A 23,317-nucleotide genomic window follows, 5' to 3' on the forward strand; every position below is an offset into this window, starting at 1 on the left:
ACGAGGCCAAGACACTGAAGATGCAAGCGAAGTTCGAAAACCTTTAAAAAATCAAGCGTTTTCCTTGGTGCAAATACCATGAGTAGATTACATGGTATTTTACAACAGCAATATCATTTGTGGTATATTTTGAAGTATTTCTTTTTGTTTTCTTTTTTTGTTCATAAAACAATACTCTATATTGAATGGAATTACTAATTGTTGATCAGTCGTGAACTCCAATGCTAAAATATTGAAGATAAGGACAGGAAACACAAGATTTTTTTTCAAGTAATATTGTTGTCAATCACGTCAGAATTTCAAATTTATTGGCGTTCATTTTCAGTCCTTGCAAATATCAATTTTTAATCAAAGTTTGTTCATTCACCTTTCCTTTCAAAGTAAATCAAATTACCTTGGGGTAGAGCATTGTAATGCTGGAAATTACATTAGAATATGTCTGGAGTGAAAATGCCACGAGAATATGTTGTCATTACAATTTATTATTCATGTGAGTTAATTTCTACCACTTTCCAATGACAAGTTTTTTGTAAATTAAAATTGGATTTTTACACGAATTTTACGCGATTATGATTTTTAATGTCCTCAGCTGGATACAAGCACTTGGTAAGGAGGCTCCAATATCTGAAAAAGTATTAATTTTTGGTCTCATCCTGAATAATTTCATGAAAAGGGTAATTTGAGTAATTAATTATTATGTTTATTAGTACCTATTATAAATATAGTGCAGTGTTCTGATAGAGAAAGGTCTCTTTAAGGAAGCCACGAAAAATAGCAGGCTCATAGATCATAGTGCTTTTACCATAATCTGCGCTAATTTCCAAGGTGTTGCACCAATCAGCGAAGGATACGAGATGTTATTTCGTTGACCTAGAGAACAAAAAATAGGAAAATGAAATTTTCAATACGCGAATGTTGAATCACAGAATTATGAAGTAAACTGAATAATTGGTTATTTGTGGGACAAATAACAATAGACGTGTTGAATAGAAATGTCAATAGACGTTTCTTTGTCGAAAAGGACCTCTATGAAAGGATTTTTGACATTCTCTTTTAAAACTATTCATGATACTCTCACTTCTACTGAACCTGGCCAGGTTTTTCCTTGTCCTTCAAATGTCAAGACACATTTTTTATATGAAATTTTTCCAACTATGATTGTATAGAATTGTTATTTGAAATGTCAGTGAAGCTATGATTGTAAAGAATTGTTATTTAAAATGTCAGTAAATTCGTTCTGCAATTATGTACGTTGGATCCGTCGGGCCATGTGATGCTGTTGAGTAGGAATGTTTTGTAGACGAATGGAAGCATGAGAAAGCGAGTTTAATCGTCGTTACTTCGTCAAGTTTGAATTTTATTAGTTTAGCCATGAATACTGCTAAAGTGCCAAACACTGTTAAGCATCTAATGACACGAAAATTGATTTTAGTATTAATTCATTATCTCGTCGCATTAATTCAACTCTTTTGTTTCATATTTACGTACTGAAAGTGAAATACTGAGCTCATTTCCATAATTCTATTGCTGATTTTTCTGCAAGCAATGAAAGTATCTTATTAGTTACGATTTGATACTCAGTAAATATCAAAACGACATGAGTTGATATGACTTAATTTTTTGTTGAATATTCTCAGAATGTGAGAGATACTAAAATGGTTGATATCTTTTTTGTAGGCATGAAATGTGAAACAATGATCTCAGTATATTTTTTAGAATTTATCAAAAAGGAAATAAAGGTTTGATTCTTAGATACATCTCACTCATTTTCTGTAATTAATTCTTAATTCAGATGAATCTCTTCTCGAATTTTAGAAATGAACGACTATAAAATTCAACGGGGTAACTTTTCGAATTCAGTTTATTGCTAATTTTCAGACTCCTTTCTAATTTTTTTAAATGTATCACCTAATTTCAATGATGGAAATCTTTGATACTTTCTCTTTTCACTTGCCTGACTTTTCATTTTTCATTCGACTATCATTTTCGACAAGTAAAAATTTATAGATTTCAATAAGGAGCTCATCTTGATAGATCTACATCTGATCTGCCCTGATGAAAAAAGTTGTTTGACCAATGTTTCTCGACTTCTATTAGTAAACTGAAGACTCAACAATTTTTGAGAGTAGAATATCTACGCTGACAAAGTAAAGAACTTTCGATATGAAATTCTTTACTTCTTTCATGAGAAGAAATCTATTCTAGTTGAATCAATTAGGTCAACAATTTCTTCGTATCAAATTCAAAATATTTGACTACAAAGATGTAACAACAAAAATTATTGACGAAAGTTTCTTTCCTCTCAACACCAGGCCCTTAGTTCAGAAACTTTTTAGCCATGAGTTTCGAACATGATCAAAGATGTACTTGTCAAAGGAATAAAAAAATTTTTTCACAGACTACAATTCAGATCTTCACAACTTTCATTGTCTCCATTAAATCCTAAGTTATTTTCTAAAAACTAAAAGATCTGAGAATGAAATTGATTCATCCTGTTTTATCTATTAATTAAAAAATAGAGAAAAAAAATTACCAGTGGGTGACGGACGAATTTTAACATTAAAAATGTGTGCCCCACAGATGCAAACAAGTACATCAGTCAACAGAACGAAACACTGCAACAGCGGTTTCGTTCCGCGATTCCATAATTACATTCTCATGACATAGGGTTTCGTGCAGAGAGTCAACAACAGACTGTGCATCAACCGCAAAGGACTGATTGGACATCTTAATGGCCATTTGAGTTCCTCAGGGTAGTAAACGACGATAGGGTCAAGGGCCAACCCCTTCACATAGAAAATGGAAGTCCTTGATTAGTGGTAGCTCAGTCTCGTGTTGTCCTCCTCGTTCTTCTCACCTTGTATTTTGACACTAAATGCTTATGAGATGTTGACTCATTCGAAGACCCTGTCTTGTAGTCCAGGGGTCCTTCTACGGGGGCTGAGGATTGAATGAATGAATTGTCGACGCCATAACTTCGCGAGTTAGGCCTTTCTGAGTGTATACACTATTAATCTCTCTATTATATCCGTATGTACAAAAATTTTGAGTCCTTAGTTTTGAATGGGAATGGTCCCAGTGAGTGATGTGTTGTCCTTACTTCCATGACCACAATTTTCCTAAGAGGTGAAGCTTGGAAAACATCCCTGAAATTAGGATTAAAAAGGATTATAGTTTGACTCTGAATACAGGTTGATGTGTGTCCAGCAGTGCAGGTCACCATTCAAGAGAATAAATTATCTGAGGCTGTGACTGCTCTAGATTCTGGATGAGGAACGAAGACGTTGATGATTTAGTTGGTGATGTTCGTAAAGATTTTTCTGTTTGAGTATCCTCTTTGCATGAGTAGAATGAGATGCAAATCAGTTATTGTAAATAGTACTATCAGTGGGCCTATGAAGAGAAGATCGCTGTATTTGTACAATCAATTTTTGTGTTCTCAAATACTTCACAAACTAATCTCCGAGGAGAAGTGATTGACCATCCCTAACCTCGTCGTTCCATAACCTTACTGATGAAATGCTTTGATGATAATTGAACCTCACCTTTCTTCACTGTTATCCTAATTCCCAATCAATTTTTATGAGTATTGGTCGGATCACTTGATTTTAGAAAATGTTATCGCATGTCAATTGAGCTGGTTTACTCCAAAATGCATTCATTGGAGGTTATGGCTGATATATTTAATTTATTGAGAACACTTTGTACACTTTAACATCACTGTTATATTTAACCAAAAGATTTATACCCAACCAATATGAAAAACCATTACATTCTTTGCTTCATGATTAATTAATAATGAAATGTTGAAAAAAGGACGGTGGTGGTAGGTGGTATGGGTGGTATCCCCCGCCATCTTAGATAACACCTGTGGTCCGCCGGTGTCAGTTGACGAATCGGACTCAATTGTCGTAATTACAATAAATAACGAGAAAATTATCAAGAACAAACGATAAAATTGACAAACAATTAAAATACAAACGATTCTAGGTCCGAACAATCCCAAAAAAACAGGGAAACATAATTTTTAATGTGTGTCGGCCAAGTACATGGGCCATTTTTTCATTATTTTTTAATAAATAATTGGAAGAGGAACAAACGGTTCTGATCTTAGAACAATCATGTACAGACGTAGTACAAACGACCTGAATTTTTTTTTTTTCATAATCAATCATCTGTCGGCTAAGGTCATATCAATCCCTACAGGTACTACATAACAATTCTTTGAAGATGCGGCTTACGCCCAATCCGTACGCCGATTGGTTCCGCTGCCTCCATCCTTTCCCTCGCCATAAGGCACCAGCGACGAAATTCAACCATTGGAAACATGTTCTTCAGTTGAAAAAAAACTTTCAAACATGGCGGATGTTTTGTTTGTGTGAGAGAATGGTTACACTGTTGGGTAAAATGTTTAGGATCAATCGTTTTGTTATTCTTTGTTTAATTTTTAACAATTAATTGACAGTATCAAGTCAAAAGATGGTGGATGTTAATTAGCATCATAAAAGGTGAATCTATAAAGCCAAAAAATGAATGCAACGAGTCTTTATGTGTCTACGTGTCGCCTAGTATTACAAGCCGACTCGGAGGATCCAAATTCTTGGACCGATTTATACAGGCTTGTACCATATTTGCGCCAGAGTTTGAGTTGCACAGTGTGCTCAAATCTTCTCATTGAACCTCTCACACCCACCGAAACCAATTGTCAACATCACGTGTGTCGTTGTTGCCGTGGCGGACGTAAAAAATTAAAGCCATCCTGTGGTTGGTGCAAGGATTATGACAAATATGTGGAGAATGTGCAGTTGAGGATACTGTTACAGTGTTATAAAAAACTCTGCGAGTATCTCACGAGCACGAGTATTTACAGAAATCTCATTGTTTCTGTGTCTTCCAATGTGACGAGCAATGGGGCATCTAGTGTGGGTGCTGGCAGTCTCATGGAACTTATTCAGGAGGGCACCGGTTTCAAGGACGAGTTTAAAAGCAATGCTGGACTATCAAAGTCCGCTTATAGCATACTCCCTTGTGTTTATACGAGCACTACATCGACACAGACTCAAGGAAATACCATTCAAGCCTCTAGCGAAACACTTCCACAAAACGTACCTGGTAAATATCATTTCCAACAATTTTCTCAGGGCTAGAATAATTGATGAAAATTCTTTAGGTAATCTTTCATTGCACTCAAGACAAATTAATCAGCGTTGTCATTATTTTCCCAATATCCATCTCTTTTCTATCTGAATTTGTGAACATAGATATGATCACCACCATAAATCATTATTCCCATTCCCTTGAAAAATTTTATCCCAAAAATTTTGAGTTGCTATATTTTTATAAACAATTTGGTGTTGGCCGGTGCGGTCAGTAGCCGACTTTAAGACGGAATGAAATAAGACAAGAGTCCAACTATGTTGAGACTAAGCCCGACGTTTCGGTCCCTCTATGCAGGAACATCCTCAGGGGCATCATCCATTGAGATATAACTAAAGTGTTATCAAACTCATCACAAACGCAGACGTCAATGAGCCCATGTTCGTGGGCAGATCAGTCAGGACAGTCAGGATAGTCAATTGTCGGTGTTCGTAGTGACAGTTTAAAAATCTGCCCACGAACATGGGCTCATGGACGTCTGGGTTTGTACTGAGTTTGATAACACCTTAGTTATATCTCAATAAATGATGGCCCTGCACACAAGGGCCGAAACGTCGGGCTTAGTCTCAACATAGTTGGACTTTTGTTGTCTTATTTTATTCCATCTTAAAGTCTACTACTTACCGCACAGGCCGACACCAAATTGTTCATCAATTCATCGGTCAAAGAATACATTTAGAAATTTACTAAGATGGGTATATTTTTATTGAAAAAATATCTATTTTTACAGAATCACCTGCAATTAGAACCGTCTCCAATGGCTCCTCAATATATTCTGTGATGTATGCTGGCTCTGGTAATAAGATAACGATAAAAAGAAAAGCTGCAGCTGTAGAAGACACTGACATTATACAGCAGGATGACGGAACAACGCGGACTAATGTAGGAGGGGTAAAATGCATTCCATCTTCACATCTTTCATACGGAACTACTTCTCCGAAAAAGTCTTCGAAGGGCAGCAAAGTAATTTTATCCCCACAGACCAATCTTTCAAATTAATTTTGCATCTCTATTAATATTAGTTTAACCACCGTGTCACATATTATCTCTAAAATTGAACATAACTAATGCCCTTTTCGCTGTCAATAAATATTTCACGTGACATGGATGCATGCACACATCAAGCTCCTACATGTGTCGTATCTATACTCTCATGTTGACTAATTGTGAACTATTTTGTGATTCAGTCAACGACAGGCTTCAAAAAGCCACGATCTAGTTCAACAAGAAGTAAGAGAAAAGGGTGTCGCTGTGGGAACGCAACAGCAATACCTGGGAAGTTAACATGCTGTGGTCAAAGGTGTCCATGTTACGTTGAGAGTAAACCGTGCATAGAATGCAGATGCAGAGGATGTAGAAATCCACATACGGCTGATGGTCTCAAGGTAATTAAGGATCATTAATGAATTCATAACTTTCGTCTCTGCCATTTGGAATCCAGTAGTGAAGTAAAAAAATAAATTTATTCATAAGCCAACTGGTAATAGTATATTTCGCGTCGAAAACCCCTGTGGCACTAGGCAGTAGGCGCGAACGATATTTTTCCGTAGTGACTTTCACTTTTGCCAGTTCGGCGAAGGGTCAATACCAATCCCCGAACTGGGAAAAGTGAAGGTCAGTACGGAAAAAATTTTTCCATATATTTCGGAATGCAATGGAAGTATCAAAATTTTGGTAGAAATTTTTTTTTTCTTGGAGCTTTTTGGAAAATATCTGCAATGGAAATGCTCCGTTCTCCTTTGGATCCGAGCATATTTATAAAAAAAAACTCACCAGGGAGTTCAGTTGACTCATTGGTCCTCGCTATTTCACTTAAACGTTAGTTTTTGCTGGAAATCTGTAAATTCTTCTGAGAAAAATAAATCAGGTTTAAAGCGTTTATAACTTGAATTCGTCCACGAAATGGCAAATGGCTGGTGAAAACCATTTACGTGGTAACCTAAAACCTAAAAAAAAATTCTAAGAGAATTAGAATTTAGAGAGAAAAAATTTCCGCTTCACCCAGCCGGGAATTGAACCCGGGTCTCCCAGATACGCGCCGGGCACTCTTACCGACTAAGAGTAATAGTAATAGTAATAGTAATTTGTAAAATTTAACAAGGGCCCTTATGAAAAACTGCGTTTTTCTCCCCAAAAAATCAAATAAAAGTTTGAAACCTTGAAACTAGTATTTTTCAATGTTATATCAAACGGTTTCAAATTAAAATCATATTATGTGAATTAAAAAAAAAGATTAATTAGTTAGAAATCGTGATTAAAAAATTGAAATTTTTGTATAATAGAACGAATTTTTATGTCCCTACATTGGCAATTAAAAACTCAAGATATAATCGAATTCCATTTTTTGTAGAAAAGTAATCCCGTCCTAATACCCTTAAAAGAGAATCACAAAAAACAAATTCTGAAATTAAATTGATTTACTTCTGTTTTTAAGAGAAATTGTTTCCTCTGCTTCACAGATTCGGCCTCACATCCCAGAACTTCACAATCTTCAATTACAACTGTCAACACCTCTAGACTGTGACACATTAACAGCAGATCCTCTGAGTTCAGTACAGCATCTCTCCACATCACCAACAACAATCCAAGTGCTAAACGTTTATTCCACTCCTCGATTAGACATTGACAATGTCCCCCAGAATCTTCCAGCTGCATTGCTAGTCGGTGAAGACGCAATGGTAAGTACCGAGAGTGAGGCTGAAGACAGTGATATACAAATTGACGTGTGACAGCGCAATTGATAACGCTTTTGAGCGTTCATTTGATTCTCATCATCAAGTTGTATCAAATCGGTGTTACTACGAGTGTTATTACGAATAGCGATATGAAAGTTCTTTACTTCGCAATAACTTTTTTGGAGCGTAAAATTTGTATAAAGTGTAAAAGTGTGTAATCATAGGACCTGTGTGATTAGATAGTTTTTTAAGTAGAATCATTGTAAGAATTCACAGATTTTTTGTACAATTCTATCTAATGCTGAAAGCACTACTTTAATATCATTCTTTCAATCACTGCGATTTGTTATGAGAATGAGTGCAGACAAAAATCTGGATATCCAATGGAGACAGCAAGTATGTCACTTAGGAAAAATTCGTGAAGGATGGTACGATTGATTTTATATACTCACTACACATTCATTGGTACAACTTCATCCATAACAAGATGGACGATGGAGGATGAATATCGAAGAAACAATAACAACGTTGGCCAAATTTGTCGTATAGAAATTTAAACTGATAACGACCACCGAATAAACACGGCTCGTGGTGACCACAAATCCAGCATTAATAAAATGTCACAATCATGAAAATTAGATCAGCATTGTTAATATCTCTCTAATATTTCATATTTTCCATTTAATTCATCAGTATCGAGATGATCACAATAATTAATTCATCCCTAATTTCTTCTCCCTCATCACATGATTGATGAGATAATTCTGCATAGGGAGTATTCATTTTTTGCAACCGCTGTTATTCAATGAACTATAATTCCAATATGTAAATTACAGCAATAAGACTCGAAAGGATATCTAGATTTTTTTTTAAGAAAAGAAATCCATTTTGAAATACTGCAATTAATTTGATCATTGTGTAGAGTCAACTTATTAGATGCTTAGAAATTGTAAATTTATAATTATGATTGTTAATTGGCATCGGCAAGGCTCGAGTTTCAAGATTTATTGTCTTGTCATTAAGGAAATTGGAATTATTGGAAAAGAAGCATGAAGTAAAGAAATTCTAGTACAAAATTATGAATTTATATAAATTATAATTTGAAAGGTTTCAATCCTGCACATGTCAAAATGGCCTTGAATATTCAGTTGAACTGGAACAATGAGTTTCCACAAATGTGGTGGAGCGCGATTTATTTACCAGAGTAATACTTCGTATCAGCAATAAGTAATTACATTACATAATTACAAAAAAAATAAAAATGAAAAAAAAATGGATGGGAGGGTTATCAATGTGATTGACATCAACTTGCATAGTATTTTTTGTTCATCATGTATCCCCGTAGGTACGTGCGTGATGTCATGACACGAACGAGGAGAATAAACATATTTTTTACTTACCACGTATGTATTCATTTAATTGCTTAAAATTATAATCGAAAAAAAAATCAGAAAATGATTAATAAACTTCTAGAATGGCTTTGAACGGTGCAGAAGCTCATGAGAGATTCAGGGATAATCCGGAAAACTTTTCCCTTATTCAAGCATTGTTAACGTGGTTCGAGCGTAGCTATATATATTGAGCAAAACGGGGATTTTTTTTAAACACTCCCACGCTTTTTTGAGTGAGTCAAAAAATATGATCCTTAGCTAGAAATGTACTCTCCTTACTTTATCCGGCTCCGGTTAAATTGGACCCCATTTTTCGACTGAGAACCTATGTCCTTTCTAAGTTGGAAAATGGCAAACCTGTGGGTTGATTTATTTACATTGTGATTTACATAACTTTTCAGCAGAGTAAAGATCTCTTATCTATTTCATCCGCAGCCGGATAGAGTAGAATACATTTCTAGCTAAGAATCATTTCTTGGTTCACTCATAAAAGCGTGAGAATGTTTAAAACAAAATCCCTACTTTTCTTTCCAAAAGATGCTCCAAAAGATTCTAGTATTTTGTAAGAACTTTCAACATACTCCAGATGATCTTAGAATCCTCTATCAGGTAAGGTACTGGCAATCCTGCTAGTCAAAATCATAACCCAAATGTCAAAGTTTTCATTTTTATTTGACGATTGTTTTGATGCTCCTCGAATCAGTCATTTTCATAAAAATAATCCAGGATAATTATTAATTCAATTTTATGAGGGTTACATCTTTTAAGCAATTGTGTGAAGATGTTCCACCCCAAAAATGGTGATCAGTATTAATGTGTTAAAATTGTTTACAAAATTTATTTTTCACGAGTTAAACTTCACAGGATCATTCGAGAATCATTGCAATGTTCATGATACTTTAAGAGCAATTGATAAGGACAATTGCACACGTTTTACTGAAGGCAAACTAACCGTAGATGAACAGGCTTTAAAAAATATGAGATAATTCAAATCTACTTGACACACACAGCGATTGGAGTTCTTCAGGATCTTGTGTTCCTCGCACCTATCAATCTTGCGTAATTGTTGAAGTGGAACCTCTTCAGGTGTTGTTTTATAACACAGTGGAGATCATTTTAGGGAAGGAAGCACTGTACGAGTTCTTCTCTGATGAATTTCATCGAAATTGTTAAATATAATTAAAAAGACAAGTAAATTCATTATAAATTATACAACCGCGCATCGTGCATTTGAAAATAATAGAAAACAATTTTCTTTTGTTATCGGCCTTGTGAAAAAAGCAGTTTCACTTCAGCAAAACGTATATCCTTCTTACCCAGATTAATGTTAGTTTTTTTTTTAGAAAATATGAATGACATAGATTATTGAATCACATTTCAAAATGGCCTGTATGTCTTAGAATGACGCGTTGGTATACTTCCACTGATGTGCTTTGCCCAATGATCCCAGCCAATAGTTTTCGTGATTTCAACGAATTTTTCGTCAATATCCCTGAGTGGTTTGTCTTCGTAATAACGTCCTAAGAGTTTCAGGTAACGTCCATAGTGTTTGTTAATGTGCGCGTGCCACAAGGACAGGATCAGAACCTTCGAAAATAGAAAGAAATGACAATGATTAGATGGACATAGGATATAAAATCCTCTCGTCGATAATGGCACGCAGACTGGGTAAGTGGCTAGAGGAAGAGGAAAAACTATCAGAGGCACAGGCAGGATTCAGGAGAAGAAGAGGAACAATGGAGCAGGTGTTTGTACTGAATACGCTGATCGGGAACAGACTCAAGAAGAAAGGAGGGAAATTATATGTAGCGTTTATTGACTTCAAAGCGGCATTCGACAAGGTGGACAGAAGGAAACTCTGGAACAAGATGGAGGAGATAGGGATAGTAGGAAAGTTCTTGAGGATGGCACAGAGAATTTATGAGGGCACCAGAAACAGGGTGATAGCGGGGACAGGATTGACAGAGGAGTTCCAGACGGGCAGAGGAGTGAGGCAGGGTTGCCCACTGAGCCCAATACTATTTAATATCTTCATACAAGACCTGATAGAGGCGATGGAAAAGAGAGGAGACGGAGGCACGCCTATCGGACCAGGGGCAGGGGTGAAGATATTCACCCTGATGTATGCAGATGATGCAGCGATTGTGGCAGAGGAGGGATCTGAGTTGAAAAGGATGTTAAAGACATTGGAGAAGTGGGCAGATGGAAATGAAATGGAGGTGAGTGTGGAAAAAACAAAGATAATGGTGTTCAGGAACGGAGGAAGAAGGAGGAAAGAAAGTTGGGAGTACAAAGGCAAGAAACTGGAGGTGGTGAATGAATTCAAGTATTTAGGCTTCTGGTTCACGACCAAAAACACATACTCGAGACATGCCAAGAAACTGACAGGGAAAGCTCAGACGCTGGTGAACAAAACCTGGGGAGAAATGAGGAGAGGCAAGATAAGAGGACTGAGGAAGAGGCTGTATTTCATGGGAGTAACGGTGAAGGCAGCGGCGCTATATGGAGTAGAACTGTGGGGATGGAGAAGGCAGGAAAACATAGAAAGGATAAAGAAGAAATATACAAAGGCTAGCATGGGACTGGCGAGAAACACACCAGACTACATATGGAGAATGGAGGCAGGAGTAAGCAGTGTAGAAGTAGAAGCAGTCAGAAGGGCAGCGGCTTTTCTAATAAAATTGAGCAGAATGGAAGAAAGTAGATGGCCAAGAAAATGCCTGAAAGAGGAATTGAGGGGGATTAAGAATGGACAACCGTCCAGTTGGGGGCAAGGGGTGATAGAGAGACTGAGAGAAGTAGGAGATGGAGAGTTCCTGGAACATCTGCGGGAGGGGAGGAAGGAAGAAGCAGAAAAAAGGCTGAAGGATATAGTGGAGATAGTGGAGGATCAAGAAAAACAGAAGGATTGGGAGAGAATAGAAAAATCGAAATACTGTGACCACTACGGAGAGATAAAGGAGAACACGGAGATGTGTGAGTACTGGACGGATAGAAAATTAAACATGGAACAGAAAATGGCTTGGGCAAGATGGAGATGTGGAAATGCAATAAGAGGAGGGAAGAAAGGCTTTGAGGATGACAGATGCCGAGCATGTGAGAAAGAGAAGGAGTCACTGGAGCACGTGGTCAGTTGCAAGGAGATAATGAGGAGAGTAGGACCACATGATGAAAGATGGTGGAAGAGATGGAGACAGAAAAGTAATCGAAGACATTGGAGAGAAAGGATAATAGAGGAGCTCAGAGATCACGCTACGAAGAGAAACTGTGATAGGTTTGGAAGGATAGAGAAGGCGCTGAGAGAGGAGTAGACAAAGCGAAACGCAACCAAAGAGAGGGATGGAAGCAGAAGGGTGGAGAAGAACCAGAAAAGGATGGAGGAGCAGTGGGGGAAGGGGGGAATGGGGTGTAAATAAGAAGGGAAAGGTTAAAAATAAAGAAAAATATATTATATTATAGTATATGTTGGTTATGTGCACAGCACTATGTTAATAAAATGTTTAGTAAAATAGAGGAGGAGGAGGCTTGTGGAGATGTAAAACAAAGAAAAACTTTTGTAACATCAAGGAAATAAATTGAATCTTGACAATGATTAGAAATGGAAACTTGGAATAAAGTTAACCCGGGAGCTTCACGGTTTATTAATTTAGGGGAAAAGGGAACAAATAGACAAACAAATCTACTCTTGCTCTTCTTGCTGGATTTTTTTTCCGTCTACCAATGTTAACTGAAAATGTCAGGAGATATCCATCGGATACGACAGTCCGAGAAAGGATAGTGTGTTACTTCATTTTTACTCAATATTGATGCGGTAACATAACAGAATAAAAAGATTGTGAACATCGTAAAATTAATTATAGTAATTTTATGAGAAAATATCAAGGATTAAAAAATATCCCCTCCCCTGCAAAGGTCTTCTGTGGTATTTGCTCCTAAAATGCCCATGTGACTTACTATGGGAGTAAGAATTTCACACCAATTCTTTAGCGGTGGAGTGAGCATTCTTCAGCAATCGAATTATTATATTATGGGTGATATCGTTATAAAAGGCGTGAGAATTCGATTTGTCAAAATCATCGTTTCGATGGATTTTGTGATGCTCTAATTTTACTTGGAAACAATTTAGAATGTCATGAAACGTCGAGATATTAGGTTTTGAGAAAATGTTTGTGTGTACCCCCATATGTGCGTGCAAAATTCCAAGAATTTTTTCATAAATCTTCACACAAAAAGGACTAAATTGATAGCTAAAAATCTGAAATTTCGGTCCATAATTGGTATTGTTCAGGGGCACTTCCCTGCCAAGTTTCAGCTCAATAGGTCCATTAGATTTGGAATAGAGAGATTCCTCAAAACATTTTCGTTTCTCAATATCTAAAAAAATTACTACTTCAAAAGAGCTTTTTTGGCGTCAAAATATTCCTTATGATAATATCAATCAAATTGAACCATAATATACCAAAGTAACTAGGGTGAGTCGTATAGTAATTTACATGATTATTTTTGTGATGAAATCGGCGTGGGCACCGATAACTCTCGAAAAAATTGAGATAAAAAGTGTAAATTTGGTAGGATTTTAATTCTTACTATATTACAGACTGGAATGTCAGATAGGCGAAATCGAATGAGTAGTTTTGGAAATATTCAACTTTTTGTATAAAACTATATCGTCAAATATGTCAAAAACTATTCATCCAATTTCAAGCTTTTCCGAAAATCAGATTTAAACAAATTTTTGTACACTTTAAGGCCCGGGTGTACTATCTTCCGAACATTATCTCGATCACGATTTTTTCATCTTTTGTCATCTGAAATTGTCAATTAATTCCTGCATCATGCAAAAGTTTTGAAAAATTGCGAATAAATAATTTAAAAAAAGTAGAAAAAATTCTTTATTTTTTCAAAGAGCAGTTTTAATTTATATTCAGAATAAGTTGAATAACAAGAAATTAAAAAATGTATCTGATTTGCGGTGATAAATGGCGGTCTGTCACCCAATATCATGCAGGGGGAAGACTGATTTCGTAAATTTTTTCCCACACAGAGACATTTATTACGGAAAAGGCTCTTCGAAAAAAGTTGTAATATTTTGGAGAATTTTTTAATCACACTTTTATCACATAAAAATGGCAGATGACTACATACCACTGTTTCGAAAATTGAGATACCTAGCTGTCACTTCCCATGAGGAGTTAGTGTTGTGTTATGCACCATGGAAAATGACAGCTAATAGATAATTTGCTACAGCGAATCAGCAATTTGTAATTTTCACTTCTTTCAACTCATTCTGAATCTCAATTAAAAACGCTCGTTGAAAAAGTTCAGAATTTGTTTTATTTTTTTTATCATTCTATCGTACTTTTTGGGAATTTCTACATGATGTACCACTCAATTGACAATTTTGGATTACGAAAGATTAAAAAAATCCAGATAACATTCGAAAGATAGTACACCCGGGCCTTAACTTGAGAAAATACGCAGGGCTGCAAGTCTACTCGACAAAAGCCATGTGACCGTTACTTTATGCATTATTCATTTTTTTTCTCTATCAATTCCATTGGTAATAAACTTCCGGATGGATCCGTAGCAATTCTGATTTCTAAAAAGAAATATCACAATTTCTATTCAATTTCCTCCTTTTATCTGATAGATTGTATCTTTAACATATTTCATTATTGAAAAAATTGAGATCAATGAACTACTTTTCTGGATATGGATAACTAAGTACGAGAAGATGAAAGTTCTGTACCGTGATATTCAGACGTAGGTTATCAAAATTAATGAAGAAGAAATAGAGACAATTTCGTTAGGAACAAAATATAAATGTTCACTGTATACAGTTAATTGATTTTGAACTATTCCATTTTTTTTTATCATTGTGATTTTGTTTGCTATAATATTAGAAGAGAATAAAAATTCTAATTATATTGCAAATGATAATTACTCAGAAAACTATTCATAGACTCATCATTCACTAACGACCATACTTTTAATGAAAACATTTCATCGAAGATTTACACCTTTTTAAATAGACCACACAGGCCTCTGTTTCTGTGACAGCTGTGACATTTCATCAAATATTACATAATATAAAATGCAAAAAAAAACATCAATTTTGATTATATGACTTTTTAAGTTATCCTCATGTGAAAATCATTGATAAAATGACGATATGTCATTAAAAAACATTTTTCGATTAATCGCTCTATGCCAGGATGTGCTGAATCGATGGACATAAAATTTTATACACAGGTATGACGCAATAATACTAATTATGGGACAAAATTTCACATTTTTAGCTTTAACTTTAGTCCGTCTATGAAGTTTTGTAAAAATCGTTTGTAAAATTCGCACACACATACAGACATGCATACACACATTTTCTAAAAGCATCCTATCTTCACGTTCCATGACATTCTACATAATTTCCAGGCAAAATTAGAAGATTGTCAAAATCAACGATCCATTCGGAATCCAAAATTGAGATAGCAAATTGAAATTTGGTATGATTATAGCTCTTATAATATCGAAGGTTGATATTTTGGATGGACGCAATCTGCCGCGCGATTCCGGAGCTATCTAACCTTTTGCATGGAATCAATTTCATCAAAAGGTTCAATATGTCCCCGGAGACACCCTGTAGAATGAGGTTGCCGTTTTTTCACCAATGAAATTGGTAGAAAAAAAAGAAATAGATCAATAACGCAAAAAGTAACGGTCATATCCCTTCTGTCTGATAGGCCTAAACCTCTGCTTGTTCATTGTGAAGACTCATAAGAAATTTCTCGAAAGTTTGCACGCACATATGGGCACTAACACCGACATTTTCTAAAAATACTCTCAATAATTTCTTAGAGAAATTAGAGAATCATTAAATGCGTCGATTACAATGCACTACATATTACAACTCCCATGGCCACTGAAATCACATATTTTCAGCATGAACGGAAAAAAAACATTCAATTTGATTTATTATGGTCTTCGCGTTTGCATTATGATTTTATTGAAAATTGACTTCTGAACGTTGAATGCATCACGGGTTATCGATGTTGTAAGGGTATAAGTGAGCCACGGGTGAAATTATCACTTTAAGACCCGGGTGGATTATCTTCCGAACGTTATCTCAATTGTTTTTCTATCTTCATAATGTAAAATATATTACAATTTCCATTGGATTTTACATCACGCAGGAGTCCCTAAAAATTATGATTATACAATCAAGAAAAGTAGAAAAAAAACTGAACCTTTTCAAAGAGCGTTTTTAATTAAGATTAAGAAATAAGTCCGACAGAGAGGAAATAGTGAATGGATAATTTATCATGGTAACTAACGATCTAACAGCTATTGTCTACTGTGACAAATGACGACCTAACAGCTATTCGATAAATTAAATTATTAATTTGCAATTTCCTCCCTATTGGGTTTATTTTCCAATATTATTCAAAAACTCTCTTTGAAAATGTTTAACTTTTTTTCAGCGTTTTTTTGATTGTATAATCATAATTTTTGGAGACTTTAGGGCTATGTAAAACTGAATAGCAATTAGAAATCATTTCAGAATCTCAAAATAAAAAAAACAACCAAGATCACATTTCAAAGATAATCCTCCCGAGCCTTCAAATAATAATTAAAAGTAATAAAACAAATAATACCTTGTTATCTGTGGCTTCAGTGTATTTTTGTACATCATTCCAAATTTGCGTTACCGTAGACAGATGCATAGCAGCTTCAGTTTCACCTCTCTTACGAGTATGAATATATAATCTTGAATAAGCACAGCCTTTTTTCACGAGTGCCTCGATCAATAGATTCTTTTGTTTGTCCATCGTTGATTTGATTTTCGAAGCATCTGGCCTCTGATCGTGTTTCATACCGTAGAATGCTAATAATTTTTCTTGATCGATTGCAGAAATAACTTTGTCAGCAACGTCGATTATTTGATCGGAAAAGCTTATTGCACTTTCGCTGAGATCATCGTGGGGAAGTATCCGTCTAGCTTCTGGGGAGTCTAGGGACGTCAACATGGCAGTGTGGACGGGTAAATGCTCAGGATAAGTAGTACGGAGCTCATTGTACAAAGCTGTTGCGTGTTCAGTCGCCTCTGAAAAATGATAAAGAATAATGAATTTCTGAATCATCTATTATATCACACCATTCCTAAGAATTTTCTCAAACAGTGGAGAAGCAATGGATGTAATGAGGGAGATTAAAACATTCAGCTAGTCACAGTATAGATTTGCAATCGACAAATACACTTACTGATCGATGGAGCTGGGAAAGATAAAAATAAAGCGTGAATGAAATAAACTGCATACATAATGATTTTTTTTTATATAAACTACTTTGGTAATTCAGTCAAATAACAAGGTCAACTTGTTAGACGATAACAAGTCGATTCGTAACATATTTATAAACATCATGTTCATTAGTTTTTTTGAAAAATTGACATGTTGCCTTTGATTAATTGATCCTGGAGATATCTGCCTGGTTCTTAAAAATTTTTCTCTCGACTGAATTCACCGAAGCAGAAAAGGTTGTAGCATAAAGATTTACCTAATTTTGCCAGCCATGTGCATTTCATATCTCTCAGTGTATCCTGATACTCGTCCCATTTGCTGACCTTTTCATCATCCGACTTAACCACTTGTGGTACTTTTTTAGCTGCCTCAGATAGAACGTATTTGAAGGTGTAACAGTCAATTTTCTTCCGCGCCTCGTCTTTGCAAAATGTCACTGAGCCCTGGAGGTAGGTTCCCAGTGTTGCTCCCTTTGATATCCTTGATAGTAGAAAAATATATCGATTAATATCCGTTTTTCTACATCTTCAATGTCAGTAGGAAAAGAGTAAAGCGAGATGTGTGGTCTTCAAAATATCTTTGAATCTGATGAAGAAAAGTTTTGCTAGGAACTATTGCTATCACAGAGTGATATGATAGATACAACATAGGTATCTATAAGAATTTCATTATCTATTTTCGATTCATAGATATTCAATAGAAATTCTGATCTTTGAACGAGATCAACTTATCACATTTCACTACTTCACTATTAAATTAAAATCATTTAGAAGGAAGAAGATATTACATAAATGCAAAATTTGAGCTCAACATGAACAAAGCCATGCACTTTGGAAAAATGGACAAATCATTTGCAAAAGCGAATGAAGTTGGAAGATCTGCGAAGCTTAAGCGAAACCAATCAAGTGTAGGTGAAACCGACTCACTTGCATTCTGAGCTGCTTCGTATTGAATAGTGAACCCAAAGAAAATATCTTAATTAAAACATGATCTCGCTATATACAAAAAAATAATTCTGTGTAGCGAAGTTGGGTAGCGAAGTGCCAAAACGACCTAGATTATGACTGATTGTTGTTGATTCTTCTCAAGAACAAGAGAGATTTTCGACAAACAACACCGTTTGATATTTGACACCATTGGTTATCAAAATAATTGCATATATTTGGAAATATTTGAAAATGTATTTTTTTTTCATCAAGTTTTATCACTTCACTACTGATTTTGAAATGTTAAGAAATATTAGTAAAAACATTATACTCACTTATTTTCATTATTCATTGGAGCAATATAGACCGGAAGAATATGTCCCGGGGGTACAGTAGCAGCGACCATCTTCTTCCCCGAAATGATCGCCTGTGAGTGATTGGCATAAACATCCAAATTAATGACATTTCCCAGCTTTTGATTCAATAGAATCGCCATATCTGTAAGTTTTTCCAATAAATCCTTCTTCTCATGCCTAATATGCATCCTCAGGGTGTAATCTCCCTTCTCCAACTTCTTAATGGTGTACTTCCATGGGAAAGCATCTCCACAGTGCAAAAGCTGTTTATTCGAGTCATAAAGCATCCACAGCTGGCTTTCATATTCACTCTCATAAAGAAGATCACTGAGGAAAGCAGCATTTGGTGTAACTTCGGTTGCCTTAGCAATGTGGAATGTATACGTCAACTGCAGTTCGTAAATTTGACGTGCTGGTGGAATAATATCCCTCTCACCTAGTGGCACTATTTTCGACTCGATAGGCCGTAAAACCTGAACAAGTGATTTCAATGTTACACTCGGTACAATTTCCTCATTCCTGAGAGAACTGCGAAGCTCCATTCGATGGATTCCATCGCCTGATTGCATTGTAACATTCCCATCGATTACATGGATTCCATGAAATTCAATCGAATAATCAATATAAATTTCCCCGAGATTGGCCCAATACTTGGCAACAACAACTTCGAGAATCAAACCCCCCTGAACGGCAAATCCTTGCACAGTCTCAGACTGTGAAGTAATGTTTATCATTTTATTAATTTGCAGGGTTCGGGATGCCATTCGTGGCTTCAACTGCACAGCTTGTATGGCAAACCTCCCAGTCTTTTCTTTGTCGTGGCTTTTGAGCTTGATAACAGCCCACGTCGCGTCCTCCGGTACGAAAATGAAGTGGCGATTAATAGTATTTGGTTTGAACAAAACGTGATTGTAATGCAAGTCCGGTAAATTCATTGTTTTTGGAATTGTCAGGGGTTGCACAACAGTAACAGGAATAGTAAACACTGGTCCTTTTTCAACATTGGTGACATCGTAGGCCCGAATATTAGTGGCATGTACACCGTCATTCAGTTTGACAGCGTCTATTCTCACAGTAAAAGCTCGAGACATGTGCATCAATTCAAAATGCGATGGAAATTGCACCCAGGATGCATCACAAACTAATGACAGTCTGAGATTGAAATTGATTTTTCGAGATGCATCAACATTCTCAGTGTCAAGGAAGATTGGCTCAACTGTTACGGCACAGTCCTTTGGTCGGTCAATAACTCCAGTTCTGAGATGAATACCTTTTGAGTTATTGCTTCCACAGTTTATGGAAAATCGTACGTCTCTCTCGATTGCCTGACAGTTCGCCACTAGATTCTCAAAAGCACGTTCTACCTGAAGTAGACCAGAACCCTGGGCAAATGAGTCCAATGATTCTATATATAGCGCCGAATTTTCGAGAGCTCGTTTAATGCTGAAAGGTGAGAAAGGACAGGCTTTGTCGCGTAAGCCACAGATAAGGAGGGCAATTGCACCAGCAACGTGTGGACTGGCCATACTGGTACCATTCATAAGTTGACTCTGACGAAGAGTAAAGTTTGGAACACTTGTTATGGCTCCACCAGGTGCACACACAGTCACCCCAGTACCACCGTCTATCATTGGTCCTCGTGAGGACCACGTATACGGCATACCTGGCATTTTTTCACGGAGAGAATATTCGGCTACCATCATATCTGGAGATACATATGCACCCACACTTATTATGTTCATGGTATTGATGTCTGGTGGAGTGCCAATTGTGCATAAAGCTGGACCAAAATTCCCAGCTGCTGCGACCCAGGTGACTCCGTATTTATCGACAACTTCATTCATCAGCTCGATGATTCTTCCTGTGTTGGACCAGTGGGATTGCTCACCGTAGCTCATGTTTATAACGTCCACTTTTTTGTTGTTTTTCATTATCCAAACCATTGCTCGAACGAGACCAGTTCCAGTTTCCATGGGGTCGATGCGGTTATCGCCGATTGTCAAGGAGATTATTTGAGCTCCAGGGGCAATGCCATTCAGCTCTTTGTTTTCGGGAAAGTTGGCGGCTGCTATTGACGCCACGTGCGTCCCGTGGCTTGCTAATAAGATGGTTAATTATTATGTTATTTGAATTTTTTAAATATATGTTGAGAATCAACAACGCTAGTGAAATTTTGAAGGAGACCAAACGGATTAAACGTAGGGGAGAGTGGGCCAAAATGAAATATAAAAAAAAGCACTGTTTGACGCAATTCAAGCAAAAAAAAATTTGTTTTATCATTTTTTTTTTAATTCTTGGGAGTTCTATTGAGAATAATAATTTTTCATTCTGTAAAATGGAAAATTATTATTCTCATCAGTATACTCCAAAGAATAAAAAAAAAGCTGATAAAAAATATTTAATAAGCAAAAATTTTTTTGCTTCAATTGCGTCTTCAAAAACTGTAATTTTTTGACTATTTAATTTGCTCCACTCTTCCCTAACAAATCTTATTAGTTTTTGTCATTAAAAAACACTGTGAACAAAACATATTACTCGTTCAGTGTTGAAAAAAATAACATCCGTCAAATACCAGTGATTCTTGGATAGCAGAAAGTTTCATGAGGTCTCTCAAGTCGATTAATATTTTGAAATATTTTGAAGAGGAAAAAATTACATTTTAAATGATTTACCTAATCACATTTACTGACTATTGTATAGCTATATCACTGATCTGATGCAATTGAATCATGACAAATTTCCATTAATTTTTTCTTACCGCATACTCCAACAATTTCAAGAATGTTTCCGTTGTTATGAATATTTACTGAGATGTTCAACTGATCTTGCTGAGTGAGAGGAGCATAATTCTGAGTGAGGTAGTACTCTCCTAGATGAATTCCAGCCTCAAGGTTTCCTTCCTCAGATGTATCAATACACGCTCTGTTTAGGGGCCATTTTCATCGATAAAAAATTGTTCTATTCAATTTGTTCTAATAGGACTGATTTATCCCTCACAATCATTTACCTCCAATTGTCACCATCGTGGTAGACAACACAATCGTAAGTAGGCCCCGCATCATGATACCTCTTCTCACCATTTTGGAGCACTTCAACACGGGCCTCCAATTCCTCCCTTGTTAATTTATCCTGGACACTAGTTGGATTAGGATTTTTCGCCTCAAATTCCTATAGGAAAAAAAAAAATCTTTTCAAATATATCGCAAGAAATTAGGTGAGTCCATCATCGATAACGTCAAAACAATTACATAATAGTTGAATTCTCAAACACTCAATGAATCAAACATTGCCAATTACAAATATAGCGTGGCGTTGAAACGATAAAAATACGCAATGCCCTAATTAACAACACGTTAGTGTCAACGTCCCCACAACAACCCTATCTTTGGATGACTTGGTTTCAAATTCTACTTTTTTCAAACACTCCTCGCTTTTATCTCACGATTTGTGAGAAAAAAAACGCATTATTAAGAACCTGAAACTTTCGGGTGGCTTCCGCAAGTGCTGCTTTGTGGCCATCGTCCCAATACTTTTTTTTCCGTTCGGCTATTATTTTTTCACGCAATTTCGCTGGATAAAGGGGGTAAGCCTCTTTAACACCGATATGGTATTCACCAGATGGATTTTTCCAGTTGAATGGCAGCTAAAACAAAGATAGAATGCAATTTTTAAGTTAAATACATAATTGAATAATGATGTTACAAAAACTAGACATTGAGTAGAGATGGAATAACCATTTGAAATTATAACTTGAATAATGAAATTGCAATGAATTATTATTACTTTGAGCTTGCGACCGGTGAGTCCAATAATGTATCCCTCCTCTGAGTGTACAATTGTGCTGGTATCCACGTCTCCATTCCCACTGCAGTCAAACCGGGCTATAATCTTTGGTTTTCCATTACTCGTCACCTAAAAGTACAAAAATCAAGAAAATATTAAAAATAGAAATGATATTCGCAAAACAATGGGCGAAATCCAAGTGAACTATTATTATATACAATAGTGATTCCCTCCAAGGATAATCCAAAATTGAAAACTATGAAAATATAAATAAATATTATCATGTGTAAACAAATAGTGAATGACAAGGCATAAAATAGCCATTGCCTAAATATGTTTACCTGTAGTCCAGGAGCACCAGGGTCGACTCCAGAATCGAAGATAGCAATAACGGTACCCCTACCATCGTACTCCGGATATTTAATGAGATACTGACTAACTCCAGTTTCTTTCTTAGGTAAAAGTCCCCATACGGGAAAATTACAGTCAACGACGTCCCCCATAATATGAATTCAAAAATTTCTAATTCTTATTGTATCGTCTTATCCAGAAGTGGCCTCTGTCGCGCACCGTGACGGTAGAAAATCGTTATAAACGCTATCTTAGTGGTGTTTCAGCCTTATATATATGAACATAGGGTCGAAGATGAAGATGAAGCTGACGGTTCGGAAATCCACCTGTAGAGAGTCACTGATTCGGCTCAATCGATAATATACCGGCTGAGCATTTTGC

At 36.1% G+C, this 23,317-nt stretch overlaps 2 protein-coding genes and 1 long non-coding RNA gene across 9 annotated transcripts; 1 reads left to right on the top strand and 2 right to left on the bottom strand.

Annotated features, from left to right (window-relative positions):
• Positions 1-276: 276 nt before the first annotated feature.
• LOC107046751 lies at positions 277-3,846 on the bottom strand. 4 transcript variants are annotated; one of them, XR_001461603.2, is made up of 5 exons: positions 3,546-3,846; positions 2,858-3,146; positions 2,534-2,786; positions 711-870; positions 277-624 (listed from the first exon to the last, which is right to left on the bottom strand). It is a non-coding gene; the product is annotated as an uncharacterized LOC107046751 (long non-coding RNA). The 4 variants fall into 4 exon arrangements; XR_001461602.2 differs by adding an exon at positions 1,489-1,536 and having other exon boundaries at positions 2,534-3,146; XR_001461601.2 differs by having other exon boundaries at positions 2,534-3,146.
• A 510-nt stretch (positions 3,847-4,356) lies between these two features.
• LOC107046748 (E3 ubiquitin-protein ligase MSL2) lies at positions 4,357-9,231 on the top strand. Of its 2 annotated transcripts, none has more exons than XM_015269449.1 (4): positions 4,357-5,112; positions 5,888-6,120; positions 6,345-6,542; positions 7,617-9,231. In XM_015269449.1, exons 1-4 carry the CDS (start codon positions 4,530-4,532, stop codon positions 7,884-7,886), a joined length of 1,284 nt encoding a protein of 427 aa, XP_015124935.1. In that variant the 5' UTR covers positions 4,357-4,529; the 3' UTR covers positions 7,887-9,231. The 2 variants fall into 2 exon arrangements, with proteins under 2 accessions (XP_015124935.1, XP_015124936.1); XM_015269450.1 differs by having other exon boundaries at positions 5,888-6,048.
• Positions 9,232-9,876: 645 nt separating this feature from the next.
• LOC107046750 (tripeptidyl-peptidase 2) lies at positions 9,877-23,195 on the bottom strand. 3 transcript variants are annotated; one of them, XM_015269454.1, is made up of 10 exons: positions 22,927-23,195; positions 22,586-22,714; positions 22,278-22,445; positions 21,810-21,970; positions 21,561-21,724; positions 18,782-20,900; positions 18,447-18,458; positions 17,777-18,000; positions 16,876-17,324; positions 9,877-10,810 (listed from the first exon to the last, which is right to left on the bottom strand). In XM_015269454.1, exons 1-10 carry the CDS (start codon positions 23,086-23,088, stop codon positions 10,601-10,603), a joined length of 3,798 nt encoding a protein of 1,265 aa, XP_015124940.1. In that variant the 5' UTR covers positions 23,089-23,195; the 3' UTR covers positions 9,877-10,600. The 3 variants fall into 3 exon arrangements, with proteins under 3 accessions (XP_015124940.1, XP_015124939.1, XP_015124941.1); XM_015269453.1 differs by having other exon boundaries at positions 18,447-18,461; XM_015269455.1 differs by lacking the exon at positions 18,447-18,458.
• Between the last annotated feature and the right edge of the window lie 122 nt (positions 23,196-23,317).

This window comes from Diachasma alloeum, unplaced genomic scaffold, assembly GCF_001412515.2.
Source record: "Diachasma alloeum isolate Michigan unplaced genomic scaffold, Dall2.0 Dall_scaffold_01865, whole genome shotgun sequence".
Classification (NCBI taxonomy): domain Eukaryota; kingdom Metazoa; phylum Arthropoda; class Insecta; order Hymenoptera; family Braconidae; genus Diachasma; species Diachasma alloeum.

Bases quoted from the DNA above. Each gene is read 5' to 3' on its own strand.
- LOC107046748 (XM_015269449.1), top strand. From the start codon at position 4,530: ATGAATGCAACGAGTCTTTATGTGTCTACGTGTCGCCTAGTATTACAA. The intron at 6,121-6,344 runs GTAATTTTATCC...TTTGTGATTCAG, and splicing joins AGTCTTCGAAGGGCAGCAAA to TCAACGACAGGCTTCAAAAA. The intron at 6,543-7,616 runs GTAATTAAGGAT...TCTGCTTCACAG, and splicing joins ATACGGCTGATGGTCTCAAG to ATTCGGCCTCACATCCCAGA.
- LOC107046750 (XM_015269453.1), bottom strand. From the start codon at position 23,088: ATGGGGGACGTCGTTGACTGTAATTTTCCCGTATGGGGACTTTTACCT. The intron at 22,446-22,585 runs GTAATAATAATT...TCTTTGTTTTAG, and splicing joins TCACCGGTCGCAAGCTCAAA to CTGCCATTCAACTGGAAAAA. The intron at 17,325-17,776 runs GTAAATCTTTAT...ATCATTTTTCAG, and splicing joins CACATGGCTGGCAAAATTAG to AGGCGACTGAACACGCAACA.